Genomic DNA, 12,893 nt, shown 5'->3' with positions numbered 1-12,893 from the left:
GGTTGTCTTTCTAAAGAGGGCTCTGAACTCAAAAACAGGGCAAAGCTGGGATCCTGCTAGAACTGAAACCTGAGTGGAATAAGAGTGAACAATAAGTTATATGTGATAAATGTGGCATAACAGATTAGGTTTTAATGTGCACTGATTGGCAGGTAATATGTGTCTGTGATGTGTTACTAATCTATTCACTCAGTCATTCATGTGACTAAATTGAACAAAAAGAAGAATAAACTGTACTATGAAACAAAGCTAAATTATATAAAGAACGATAGTAAAAAGCTTTGGAGCACCTTAAATGAAATTTTGCGCAAAATTGCGAACTCTGCTACATCATTTATTAAATCAGATGGCTCATGCATCACAAAACCCACTGATATCGCCAACTACTTTAATTATTTTTTTCATTGGCAAGATTAGCAAACTTAAGCATGACATGCCAACAACAAATTCTGAACCTACACATGCATAACTGACCAAATTATGAAAGACAAGCATTGTAATTTTGAATTCCGTAAAGTGAATGTGGAAGAGGTGAAAACATTATTGCTGTCTATCAACAATGACAAGCCACCTGGGTCTGACAACTTGGATGGAAAATTACTGAGGATGATAGGGGACGATATTGCCACTCCTATTTGCCATCTCTTCAATCTACGTCAAAAGGAAAGTGTGTGCCCTCAGGCCTGGAGGAAAGCAAAAGTCATTCCGCTACCCAAGAATAGCAAAGCACCCTTTACTGTCTCAAACAGTTACCCTTAGTAAACTTTAGAAAATTGTGTTTGACCAGATACAATGTGATTTCACAGTAACAACAGATTTTAAGCACGCATTTATGGAAGGGCATTCAACATATATGACACTTACACAAATGACTGATGATTGGCTGAGAGAAATTGATAATAAAAAGATTGTGGGAGCTGTTTTGTTAGACTTCAGTGCAGCTTTTGACAATATCGATCATAATCTGCTGCTGAAAAAAATTATGTGTTATGTATGGCTTTACATCCCATTATATTGTTGGTCGAGAGTTGCCTGTCTAACAGAACATAGAGGGTGTTCTTTAATGGAAGCCTCTCCAACATAATCCAGGTAGAATCATCAAGCATTCCCCAAGGCAGCTGTCTAGGCCCCTTATCTTTTTCAATCTTTACTAATGACCTGCCGCAAATTCAAGGGTAAAGCCTGTGGTCTATGTATGCTGATGACTCAACACTATACACATCAGCTACCACAGCAAGTGAAATCACTGCAACACTTAACAAAGAGCTGCAGACAGTTTCAGAATGGGTGGCAAGAACAAAGTAAAAAAAAAACTAAAAACTAAAAGCATTGTATTTGGGACAAATCATTCACTAAACCCTAAACCTCAATTCAATCTTGTAATGGATAATGTGGAAATTGAGAAAGTTGTGAAGACTAAATTGCTTGGAGTAACCCAGGATTGTAAACTGTCATGGTCAAAACATATTGACGCAGCAATAGCTAAGATGGGGAGAGGTCTGTCCATAATAGAGCTCTGCTCTGCTTTCTTAACATTGCTATCAACAAGGCAGGTCCTACAGGGCCTAGTTTTGTTGCTCCTGGACTACTGTCTAGTCGTGTGGTTAGGTGCTACAAAGAGGGACAGGAAAATTACAACTGGCCCAGAACAGGGCAGCACGGCTGGCCCTTAAATATACACGGAGAGCTAACATTAATAATATGCATGTCAATCTCTCTTGGCTCAAAGTAGAGGAGAGATTGACTTCATCACTACTTGTATTTTTGAAAAGTATTGACATGTTGAATGCACCGAGCTGTCTGTTTAAACTACTAGCACACAGTCTGACACCCATGCATACCTCACAAGACATGCCACCAGAGGTCTCTTCACAGTCCCAAAGTCCAGAACAGACTATGGGAGGCGCACAGTACTACATGGAACTCATGCATGCAGTAAAATCAGATAAAAGAAAACAGCGGGGACTGTGGACACACACACACAAACAGGCACACACATGATAACATATGCACTATACACACATGTACACATGGATTTTGTGTTGTAGATATGTGGTAGTACAGTAGTGGCCTGAGGGCACACACTTAATGTGTTGAGAAATCTGTTGTGAAATGTATTGTAATATTTTAAATGGTATATAACTGCCTTCATTTTGCTGGACCCCAGGAAGAGTAGCTGCTGCCTTGGCAGCAGCTAATGGGGATCCATAATAAATACAAATACAAAATTCTGTGTCTTTTTTTTACTCCAGTTACAGTGGTTATGATACATATTATATTTTTCTCAGTAAATGAGTGCTACCATGAGAGATTCATTCCCAAGATGCAATGGATGAAGTTAGCATATCCTTGATAATATCTGCTACGTTAAGTGATGGACCAAACCATTTTCCTAAACATTTCCTGCCCCCCAGCTGCTGCTGCTACAACCGTTATCTAGTCTGTGATACCTCTTTATGACACCAGGTGGGAGTGCCACCACACTAATACAACAACATCAAGGTCAATGGAACTCAGGAGATACCGTTGTTGAATGGTAATGGTGAATGCATTGAAAGGATTACATTTATGAGGGGAAAACCGTTTGCATACTGTCTTGGATTGTACCTTTTGTATACATGCAAGAGAGAGAAATGTTTTTAATGCTACCATAATGTGCTGATACAGAACACCCACCCACCCACTGTACACATACTGTATATACATACATACATATACACACACACACACACATGCATGTATGAGGTGTGTGTGTGTGGGTGGGTGGGTGTGTGTAAGTTCACAGTACAGGGTACATGGGCTCAGGGGTCAGTGTTAAGTTGGGCGATCACAGTGCTATCTGTCAGTCTGTCCTTACTTGATTAGCTATGCTAGTCTCTAGCATCTAATCTAAACTTCCACATATACCTCCATCTCTTTCCCATGAATATGATTCTCCACACTGATCATTATGCCCCTATCTGCTTCACCCCCTAAAACCGAAACCACAATCTAATGTGAATCATAACAGAACGAAGCCATGAGGTGCTACAGCCAAAGCAAACAGAGAGAATGAGAGAGAAAGACAGAGAGAGAGAGAGAGCGAGAGAGAGAGAGATCAAAGGAGGAAGCTGATTAGCTAGAGACATAAGTTGGAGCTACAGGAGTTGATGGAGAGGAGTGTGGTGTCAACATTGCGGAGGGGAAGGGGACATCATGCTACTGTAAATCGGGGATGTGTTGAGTCCACTGGCTGCCACGCAATGCTATCAATCAACCAACCCTATCTGGAAAAACAATCCCTTTGTCTGAATAAAACGGGGAGAAAGTGATTCCCTATCAAAGTCAGACAAAGCGGAACTGGGGTGGACAGTGCTAAAGAAACACGAGAAGCGCATTCACAAAGGAAAGACGGCACACGCAGACACACTCACGAGCAGGGGAGAACAGTGGCTTTCTCATTCCCACACTGAGCATGCTGTGACATCACAGGAGTACCGACCAACCAGGACACGGCTCAGTGCCAAGCCTGAAGCAAGAGAACACATGCAGTAGAGGTACACATACAGACACACAGACAAACATCCACAAAGCATAGAGCATCTATCACATAGAATAACAGGGAAATAGGGTCCAAGTAAATGAAGCATTGGTAGGCTCAGCATTGGCTTCGCTGTATCGTACCAATCAGTTGTGGGAAAAAAATACTGTTGCTTTTTTGGCTGTAGTGTTACAAGACTCAACTTGCTAACACAAACTGCTCCTTTGTAGGGGAAAAGTGTCCTTAAACTCACCCCTGACCCAGTCCTGGGTTGGCCCTGTACCTTGTACCCCTTCAGTTTGTAGATAATGACAGTTCAAAGGTCATGCACCATCAGTCAATCATGCGATTACAGTTGACAGGAAGCACTCTTTTGTTGCATTTTTGGGGGGTTGGATTTTCTCATGTTTTTCATAGAAAAAAAATCATGCCCTACTCTAGTTTAGTATCCTTTTCTTTTTCTTTTCTTTTTACAAAACTACAAGTAGATCTCAGTCTCTTTTCCTCTTGTTGTGGAACTCCAGGGTCATTCTGCAGATTATTTTGTGTTTGTATTTTGTTGTTTGCAGATCTTAGTCTTTCTTTCAGTCTTTGTTCCCTCTTCTCCTCTCAATCTTTTCCTTGTTTTCCTCTGTCACCTGGCTTTGTGTTTGTGGAGGATGGTTTGGCAGTGGATGTCCGGTCCTAGGGGACAGAGAAGAAAATGATTTCAGTAAAAAGGGAATTGTTTTTAACTACTACAATCTCATCACATTTAAAGAGAGGGACATAGGTAGCCAGACAATATGATGAAGTCACAATCTATTAAACCAATGAATCAACTGATTAAATAAAAAATGAACAGCACCTAAAAATAACAGGTGATGTATTCTCATTCAGAAGTGGTGGAATGTTATGTACACATACATGCTCTGATGAGAGCTGTCAGACAAAGATTCTTTAATCTTTCACTTTATAACATTATTGCAAGGGAGTAGTGTGCTGGGGTTGTAATTAACATTAGCCAGTTTAACTTCAACCCTCTCTGGTTGACCAGGGTCTGATATATACTTATTAAAGCATCTATCCAAGCCCTGGAATATACACAAGTGTGTCCTGTACCTTGAGGACTGGGTATGTGTGTTTCAGTGTTTTACTCTCCGCAGACTGGTGCGCTTCACTGACTGAGCCCCCTTCCTCACATCCACCCCCACCTACAGTCCAGCAAGGAGGGAGGGAGCAGGGTAGGAGAAAAGACTCAAAGGAGTTAACACTTATCTAAGTGATGTGTATTTGTAAGCATTTGTGTGTGTATGTGTGTTTGTATGTGTCTATTTGTGAGTGTGTGAGTCTATTTGTGGGAGAAATAGTTATGCAGAAGAAGACAAACTAACATTTCTAGTGACGACTTTTCCATGTTCGTCCACAAACTGCTCCTCAGCCAGAAACTCAACAGCATAGTCCTCTTTATCAACATTAATCTGTGTCAAAACATCAGGATATAACACATGAAATTAACAAAATGACATTAGGACACAGGTTTACAAACCACACAACACAACTTTGCCCCATTAACCTAATTTCAGGTGATGATACATCAAAAACATAACATCAAAAATATTTTGATGGTTGGAATTTTCATGATTAAAACCAAATTAAAAGATTGTCCTATCTATCGCAGGCATGGACAGGAAGTCCCTCCTCCAGGCACAGGAAGCAGCAGGTGGTCAGTCGGCGTGAAAACCTGACCTGGCCCCGCCTCCGCTCCTGCTCCCAGGCCCGGGGCCCCGCCTCCTGATGAAAGAAGCCCAGCCCCTTGTCAAAGGGCTGCGTGCCAAACAGTTGCCTGCACAGCATGCCCCATGTCACACACCGGCGTCAAGAGAGCCTCCTGGGCTACGCGTGACCCCGGTAACATCATCAGCGTCTCCACACTCTGCCGGGGAAGCCTGGGTGTCTGCGACCCCGCCCAGCCATGCAGGGAGTCCTTGTCGGGTAGGTACGGCTGGAATGCACCGCCTCCCACCACCCTGAGAGAGACGGGGAGAGGAGACAGGGACAGAGAGACGGAGTGGACAGAGGAGCAGACAGACAGAGCGACAGAGACAGAGGTGCGAGTAGGAAAGAGAACAAGACAGACAGACAAAATACACGAAAAGAGAATGTCCTAATGGATTAATGGATTGAGTATTGAGTATGGATTTAGTACACACATACAGAGAATAAGGTTGAGAGCAGGACTGTCTGACCTGACCAGTCTGAACCCCTGACTTAGTCTCACCTGTTGTCTCCGTTGTGCTCCATGGTTCGGCTCAGTCCTGACATCTCACACAGCTGGGCGTAGACCTGCTGTCCTGAAACAACAGAAAGCCCTTCCTCTGAACTCTGCCCTACTCCTCCTCCTCCAGTCACACTGCTGCCCGCCACTGACGCTGCTACCTCCACCCTCCTGCCCTCCGACCTCTGACCTCCCAGCTGGCCATTCAGGTTGACCTTTGGCACGGCGCCGCTGGCCCTCACCCTGTCCCTGTCTGCCGGCTCCTGTCGCATCTCCTCTACCTCCCCTTCCTCTTCCTCCAGCTCCATGATGGAGCCACTGGCCCCGCTGGCCCCACTGCTGGGGCGCCCCAGGCTGAAGGGCAGGGACAGGGTGGCCCCCTCTGAGTCGTCAGCCCGGCTGCTGCCATCCAGGGATGAGTCCTCCACTGTGACCAGGGAGGGGCTGACACCCGAGGGCCACACCTGCACGTCAGACATCTCCATCAGGATGTCTTCTTCGGTGGTGGCGATTGGGGCACACTCCAGGCTGGAGACCTCCTGCCAGTAGGGCTCAGCGCCCAGCGGAGAGGGCAGGCTGTACAGCATGGAGGCCGGGGAGAGCAGCTCCTCCTGCACCAGCCCGTAACCTGGGAGGGAGGTGAGATAAAGAGAGAGGGAGACTAACACCACGCAGGCACAGGTATGGGGGAGTTAGGGGAGGGGAGGGATGTGGGAGTAGTGGGACTGTTTCTCAGCCCTATAGGAAACAGTGGGGCTCAGTCCTGTGTCACAATATGCTGGGAAAGAGAAAGTGACTAGATTTGTTTTCACTACTTCCAGTTCCAAGGAGGCACACACACTCACTGGCACATTCTTGGAATTGGTAGTACTGAAAAAATCTCTTTCCCAGTGTTTAGTCTTGCATTGTCTCACTTTCCATGAAAAACACTGATTTTTGCTGACCACTGATCTAGTGATCTGTCAGTGGTTCTGATGGAGAGGATGCATGGAAGGAAGCAGTTTTACAGTATTGGGACACAGCTTGATTTTCACCCTGAGAGTAGCAGGTCTTATATAGGGAATACGGGGTTAGAAATGGAGTCTTGTCCATTGTCTGTGGGAAAGGGGTGAAGTGTTAGAAGGGTTTCTTAATAAGTAAGAAAGCGCAGTTGCAGTTGAAACTGTAATCCAAGATAGGAATAGAGAGCAGGTGAGTGGGGTGTTTGGGGTCAGTTGGGTTGGCACGATAATCAATACTACCAAATTATCATGATACGCATGTTCAATGATACCTGTAATATTGAATTAAAGTGTGTCCAGTGTTAATTGCAATATCATTTTCATTGTTTTCAATTAGCTATTGGCAACAACATTTACATTTAAACATGTCCACCTTCCTGATATAGTGCCTCTTCAATATCTATTATCTTGATAAATACATTTAAATTTTGATACTATTATCAATGAGATACAAAATTCCATTATTGTTCCAAACCAAATCACAAGTGAGAGGGTCAGGAAGCTGCAGATTCTGCTGAGAAAATTACAAGTTACTTGCACTTGCACTCACGCACAAGTGCACACACACAGGCACACACACACATAATACATACTCAAACAGGACACACACATTCAACACACACTCAGAGAACTCATACACACACATACTGAACATATACAAACACAATTTTACCAGAACATCTTCCAAAAATAGGTTTATGTTGTGAAATTAGTTAGATTTACTGATCTATATGTCTGTATAAATATGCTTTTATTTGAGTTTCTAATTCTAGGCAAAGATGTAAATAGAGCCCATATTTCAGCTCGTAAGTTCCTGTCTGTGTGTCTGTCCGTCTCCTATCATCATGGTTGTCTTTCTCTGTTCTGTCCATCTTAAAAGCCTTTCGGTGTGACTTTTTTATTTGTTAATTTTTTTTAGGGGGTAGATCAGCTTTAATATTTCAGATAGATTGTAACTTCCATCAATGTAATTGTCTGCATCACTTCCAATCCCCCATATGTGTTTTTTTCTCGCAAATTATATATATATATATATATATATATATATATATATATACACACAGTGGGGAAAAAAAGTATTTAGTCAGCCACCAATTGTGCAAGTTCTCCCACTTAAAAAGATGAGAGGCCTGTAATTTTCATCATAGGTACACGTCAACTATGACAGACAAATTGAGGAAAAAAATTCCAGAACATCACATTGTAGGATTTTTAATGAATTTATTTGCAAATGATGGTGGAAAATAATTATTTGGTCACCTACAAACAAGCAAGATTTCTGGCTCTCACAGACCTGTAACTTCTTCTTTAAGAGGCTCCTCTGTCCTCCACTCGTTACCTGTATTAATGGCACCTGTTTGAACTTGTTATCAGTATAAAAGACACCTGTCCACAACCTCAAACAGTCACACTCCAAACTCCACTATGGCCAAGACCAAAGAGCTGTCAAAGGACACCAGAAACAAAATTGTAGACCTGCACCAGGCTGGGAAGACTGAATCTGCAATAGGTAAGCAGCTTGGTTTGAAGAAATCAACTGTGGGAGCAATTATTAGGAAATGGAAGACATACAAGACCACTGATAATCTCCCTCGATCTGGGGCTCCACGCAAGATCTCACCCCGTGGGGTCAAAATGATCACAAGAACGGTGAGCAAAAATCCCAGAACCACACGGGGGATCTAATGAATGACCTGCAGAGAGCTGGGACCAAAGTAACAAAGCCTACCATCAGTAACACACTACGCCGCCAGGGACTCAAATCCTGCAGTGCCAGACGTGTCCCCCTGCTTAAGCCAGTACATGTCCAGGCCCGTCTGAAGTTTGCTAGAGTGCATTTGAATGATCCAGAAGAGGATTGGGAGAATGTCATATGGTCAGATGAAACCAAAATATAACTTTTTGGTAAAAACTCAACTCGTCGTGTTTGGAGGACAAAGAATGCTGAGTTGCATCCAAAGAACACCATACCTACTGTGAAGCATGGGGGTGGAAACATCATGCTTTGGGGCAGTTTTTCTGCAAAGGGACCAGGACGACTGATCCGTGTAAAGCAGGGTTCTTCAATTCCGGTCCTGGAGGGCCGAAACACTTCTGTTTTTTATTTCTACCTGGTAGTTAATTGCACTCACCTGGTGTCCCAGGTCTGAATTAGCCCCTGATTAGAAGGAGAGGATGAAAAACAGAGGTGTCTCGGCCCTCCAGGACCGGAATTGAAGAACCCTGGTGTAAAGGAAAGAATGAATGGGGCCATGTATCGTGAGATTTTGAGTGAAAACCTCCTTCCATCAGCAAGGGCATTGAAGATGAAACGTGGCTGGGTCTTTCAGCATGACAATGATCCCAAACACACCGCCCGGGCAATGAAGGAGTGGCTTCATAAGAAGCATTTCAAGGTCCTGGAGTGGCCTAGCCAGTCTCCAGATCTCAGCCCCATAGAAAATCTTTGGAGGGAGTTGAAAGTCCGTTTTGCCCAGCGACAGCCCCAAAACATCACTGCTCTAGAGGAGATCTGCATGGAGGAATGGGCCAAAATACCAGCAACAGTGTGTGAAAACCTTGTGAAGACTTACAGAAAACGTTTGACCTGTGTCATTGCCAACAAAGGGTAAATAACAAAGTATTGAGAAACATTTGTTATTGACCAAATACTTATTTTCCACCATCATTTGCAAATAAAATCATAAAAAATCCTACAATGAGATTATCTGGGGGAAAAAATCTCATTTTGTCTGTCATAGTTGACGTGTACCTATGATGAAAATTACAGGCCTCTCTCATCTTTTTAAGTGGGAGAACTTGCACAATTGGTGGCTGACTAAATACTTTTTTCCCCCACTGTACCTTGCGTATCTGTTTGGACAATATGCACATTCGGATCGAAATTACTGTTAATTAATCATTCGGTGTGACTTCTTTGTATATTTATCTCTTGAGAGTCTGTGTTGTAGGTGGTAATGAGTATGTTGTAATGTGGTAATAAGTTGGAGAAGGAACTGAAGTGTTCATGGACACTGGACTAATGAATGAAGTTTGGCTTTATTTCTTTCAGAGTGGTGATGCCTATGGAGAATAGTGTAACTGTAAAAGTCTGTTAGTGTGCGTGTTAGTGTATGTGAGTGTGAATGTGTGTCTCTGGGATGGTATAGTGATGGTACAGTACAGAGACAGTAGAGGTGAGGATGATGAGGAGTATAGATGTGTTTTGAATTAAACGGATGTTGAACAAATGAGTTGGAATGATGATGGTTTATCTGGGTTAGTCCTTACTGTACCTCCCAATTTAAAGACAAAAGTGTAAAACTAACATTACAACACATAGTGAAGCACAACAACTCCACATAGATTGTCAATCTACAAACACACAAACTCACAATACAATGCACAGCACTATCCACCTATGAACAACACACACGCAAACATACAGAGACACATAAAAACACACCGACAGTTCACAGGTCACTGTACGAACACACACACCCAGGCACACACACTCCACCACACCACACCATCGAACACACTAGCTGGTACATAACATTCTAACAATGTATCTGTAACATTACGACAAGATTGTCTTAATGACAAAGCTGTCATGTCACAGCTACATTATTTTGAGAAAATTATGTGCTGTTCGATCAACCATGGGTTACAGCCTAGCATAAAACCAACACCATAGAATTCACAGAAAACCCATTGAGATTTAAGGAGTTAATACAGCATTTAAGTTCGACAAAAAGCAGAGAAACAAGAAAAAGTAAAATACGCATAAGGAAATAGTCATAAAGAAAGCATGCCATGCAAATACATAGTTCTTATTCCAAAACAGCAAACTTTTATTTTGATAGCAAGACCTTTATTTTGATACCCCTCCACCCCACCTCAACACTGACCCTCCCAGACCTAGAGAAAGACACTTTTCGCTGATGCGAGCCACAGAGAGAGGAACAGCGAGGCAGGCAGCATGCACATGCATAGACACAGATCTACATCGAGAGAGGAGGAGAGGGTCCCCGCTCGACTGAACACGGGAGCACGGGAAAATAAGATGACAGGAGAGAGGAGAGGCCCAGAGGTCAACATGAGGTCAATATGAGGTCAGAGGTCGGAGAGGAAGAGCTGTGAGGAGGAGGAAGAGAAGGGCGGCTGGGTAGCAGATATGACATGTCACAGACACAGAGAGAAAGAGGGACAGATCTAGGAGAGACAGAGGGGAATAACAAAGGAGCAAGGTATGGAGGCCCAGAGCACACAAACTGTGTACTAGTGCCACTTAGTGTTCATCCACCCCCCCCACGTGCGCACACACACACATACATCCGACTCATCCATATACTAGACTAAAACTTAAACACAGAGGTAAAATGTATATTTTAGTCTGTCCTAATTAACTCAATGTGTAGAACTGTCATTTCAAATGACATCTGTCTTCAAGTTGTGTTTATTTGAGGTTTTATCCTCATATCTCCTATGATGTCATGTGAGAACCATCATGTTCAGGCCTAAAGCATGAGGTGTCAGAACAGTGAAACTGAAATGATGGTTGTCACCAAAATGCAGTAAGGAAATGCTCACATTACATGCTCACATATCACTGGGTTATGGTGGAAATCGCACCATCCCTCAGACGTGACTCAAAATCCTTTGAGAATCATCAGAAGAAATCAACCATGCAGCCCACTTACCCCTTCTGAAAAATGGGTGCCTAATAACTCGTGGCTTGTAGACTACAGGTGGATGACCTGTGTCCGTGATCTCTTGTGGAGCAACAGAGATAAGGTTCAATCTGTGTTACCCATACACTTGGGAAGAGTATTGGTCTTCTCATTGATCTTGTTTTCACCATTGACATTACTAGGGGCAGGTATGGTATTTTCATACTACTGATTACATTGGTGGAATGTGTGTGTGTGTGTGAGTGTGTGTGTGAGTGCACCTGTATGTGTGTGTGTGTGTGTGTGTGTGTGTGTGTGTGCACGTGCGTGCACATCTCTGTGTATGTGTCTCTTACCATTGATAACACTGGGGGAGAGCAGGGTGGAGTCGCGGTCGGCCAGTCTGCAGGCCCCCTCCTCTGAGGCCCCGGCCTCTGCCTGTGGCTGGCCCTCCACTGAACTCACAATGTCTGAACGGTCAATGTTTTTCAGAGCCCCATACAGACTCTCCACTGACAGAGGGAAAGAGGAAAGGAGAGAGAGGGGGCAGAAAATAAGGAAAGGAATGCAGAGAATTGTGCTGGGGGACTGTAGTAAGACACAGACTCAGAGAGACAGACAGACAAACAGACAGAGAGACAGCCAGCCAGCCAGACAGAGACAGACAGACAGACTCACTCTTGGCCCTCTTGCCCTCTCGGCCGGCCCACAGATTGAGCAGGGCTGAACTCTGGTCCAGGAGCGAGTTAGGATTCTCCACCCTGATCCTGTTAACGTCATCCACACCAAAATGTAGCTCCCGTGCCAACTCTGAGAGAGAGAATAAATAATTAAGTAAATCATATCCATATGTACGTTTATTTTACCACATATAGTAGACTGTATCCAGTAGTCACTCATGTACAGGAGCACTGACCTGCCCAGCTCAAGCCCAGCTGTTCAGATATGAGGGAGATCTTGAGCTCGGTCCTCTCCATGGCATTCACTGTAAAAAAAAAAGACAAATTCAGAAACAGAACAGTCTCAGAACTAAATATACTTTACACAGTCAAAGTACAACTGTGTCTGACTCAGAACATCTACTGCAAATGAATTACTCAAACCCGACTACAGAACTGAACACCGTAAACTGGATAAACAGTATAGCACAACAACTAACATTTTTACACAATTTTCCATGTTACTCAATAAAGGAGACCAAACTAACCACCAAAATACCCAACATATCAAACCCACTAAAATCAGTTGCTATTAAAAGAGATAATAGCAAACTTACCTTGACACATTACCCACAGAGTATAGTGTTTTTGCCAATACGATCCATGTGTGTTAGCAGACTATAGGCAGGGTAGTTTAGAGGTAGGTAGAGTATTGGAGGCATTCATTCAGACACCAGTCCATTCTGTTAGGGCAACATAATCATGGGGAACTGGGGTGCAAGGCAGCAGCGCTGTGCTTAGATA

At 43.5% G+C, this 12,893-nt stretch overlaps 1 protein-coding gene across 3 annotated transcripts in view; it reads right to left on the bottom strand.

Moving 5' to 3' along the window:
- Window positions 1-4,004: 4,004 nt before the first annotated feature.
- Window positions 4,005-12,893, bottom strand: part of LOC121582560 (ankyrin-1-like) — a 101,977-nt gene continuing 93,088 nt past the window's right edge. Inside the window, exons 36-44 of one of the 3 annotated variants that reach the window (XM_041898439.2) lie at window positions 12,347-12,415; window positions 12,109-12,240; window positions 11,787-11,942; window positions 11,461-11,532; window positions 5,781-6,405; window positions 5,373-5,529; window positions 4,894-4,980; window positions 4,622-4,713; window positions 4,005-4,204 (exon numbers count right to left, since the gene is read on the bottom strand). In XM_041898439.2, the coding sequence (XP_041754373.2) occupies window positions 4,645-4,713; window positions 4,894-4,980; window positions 5,373-5,529; window positions 5,781-6,405; window positions 11,461-11,532; window positions 11,787-11,942; window positions 12,109-12,240; window positions 12,347-12,415 (1,367 nt within the window). In that variant the 3' untranslated portion in view covers window positions 4,005-4,204; window positions 4,622-4,644. Of the gene's footprint in view, window positions 4,205-4,621; window positions 4,714-4,893; window positions 5,294-5,372; window positions 5,530-5,780; window positions 6,406-11,460; window positions 11,533-11,786; window positions 11,943-12,108; window positions 12,241-12,346; window positions 12,416-12,893 lie in introns of those variants that run through there. The other 2 variants (XM_045225237.1, XM_045225238.1) reach the window with 2 other exon arrangements.

The sequence above is a fragment of the Coregonus clupeaformis genome, chromosome 15 (genome assembly GCF_020615455.1).
Source record: "Coregonus clupeaformis isolate EN_2021a chromosome 15, ASM2061545v1, whole genome shotgun sequence".
Classification (NCBI taxonomy): domain Eukaryota; kingdom Metazoa; phylum Chordata; class Actinopteri; order Salmoniformes; family Salmonidae; genus Coregonus; species Coregonus clupeaformis.
The sequence above is the reverse complement of the archived record's forward strand: the minus strand, read 5'-3'. Positions and strand labels throughout refer to the sequence as shown.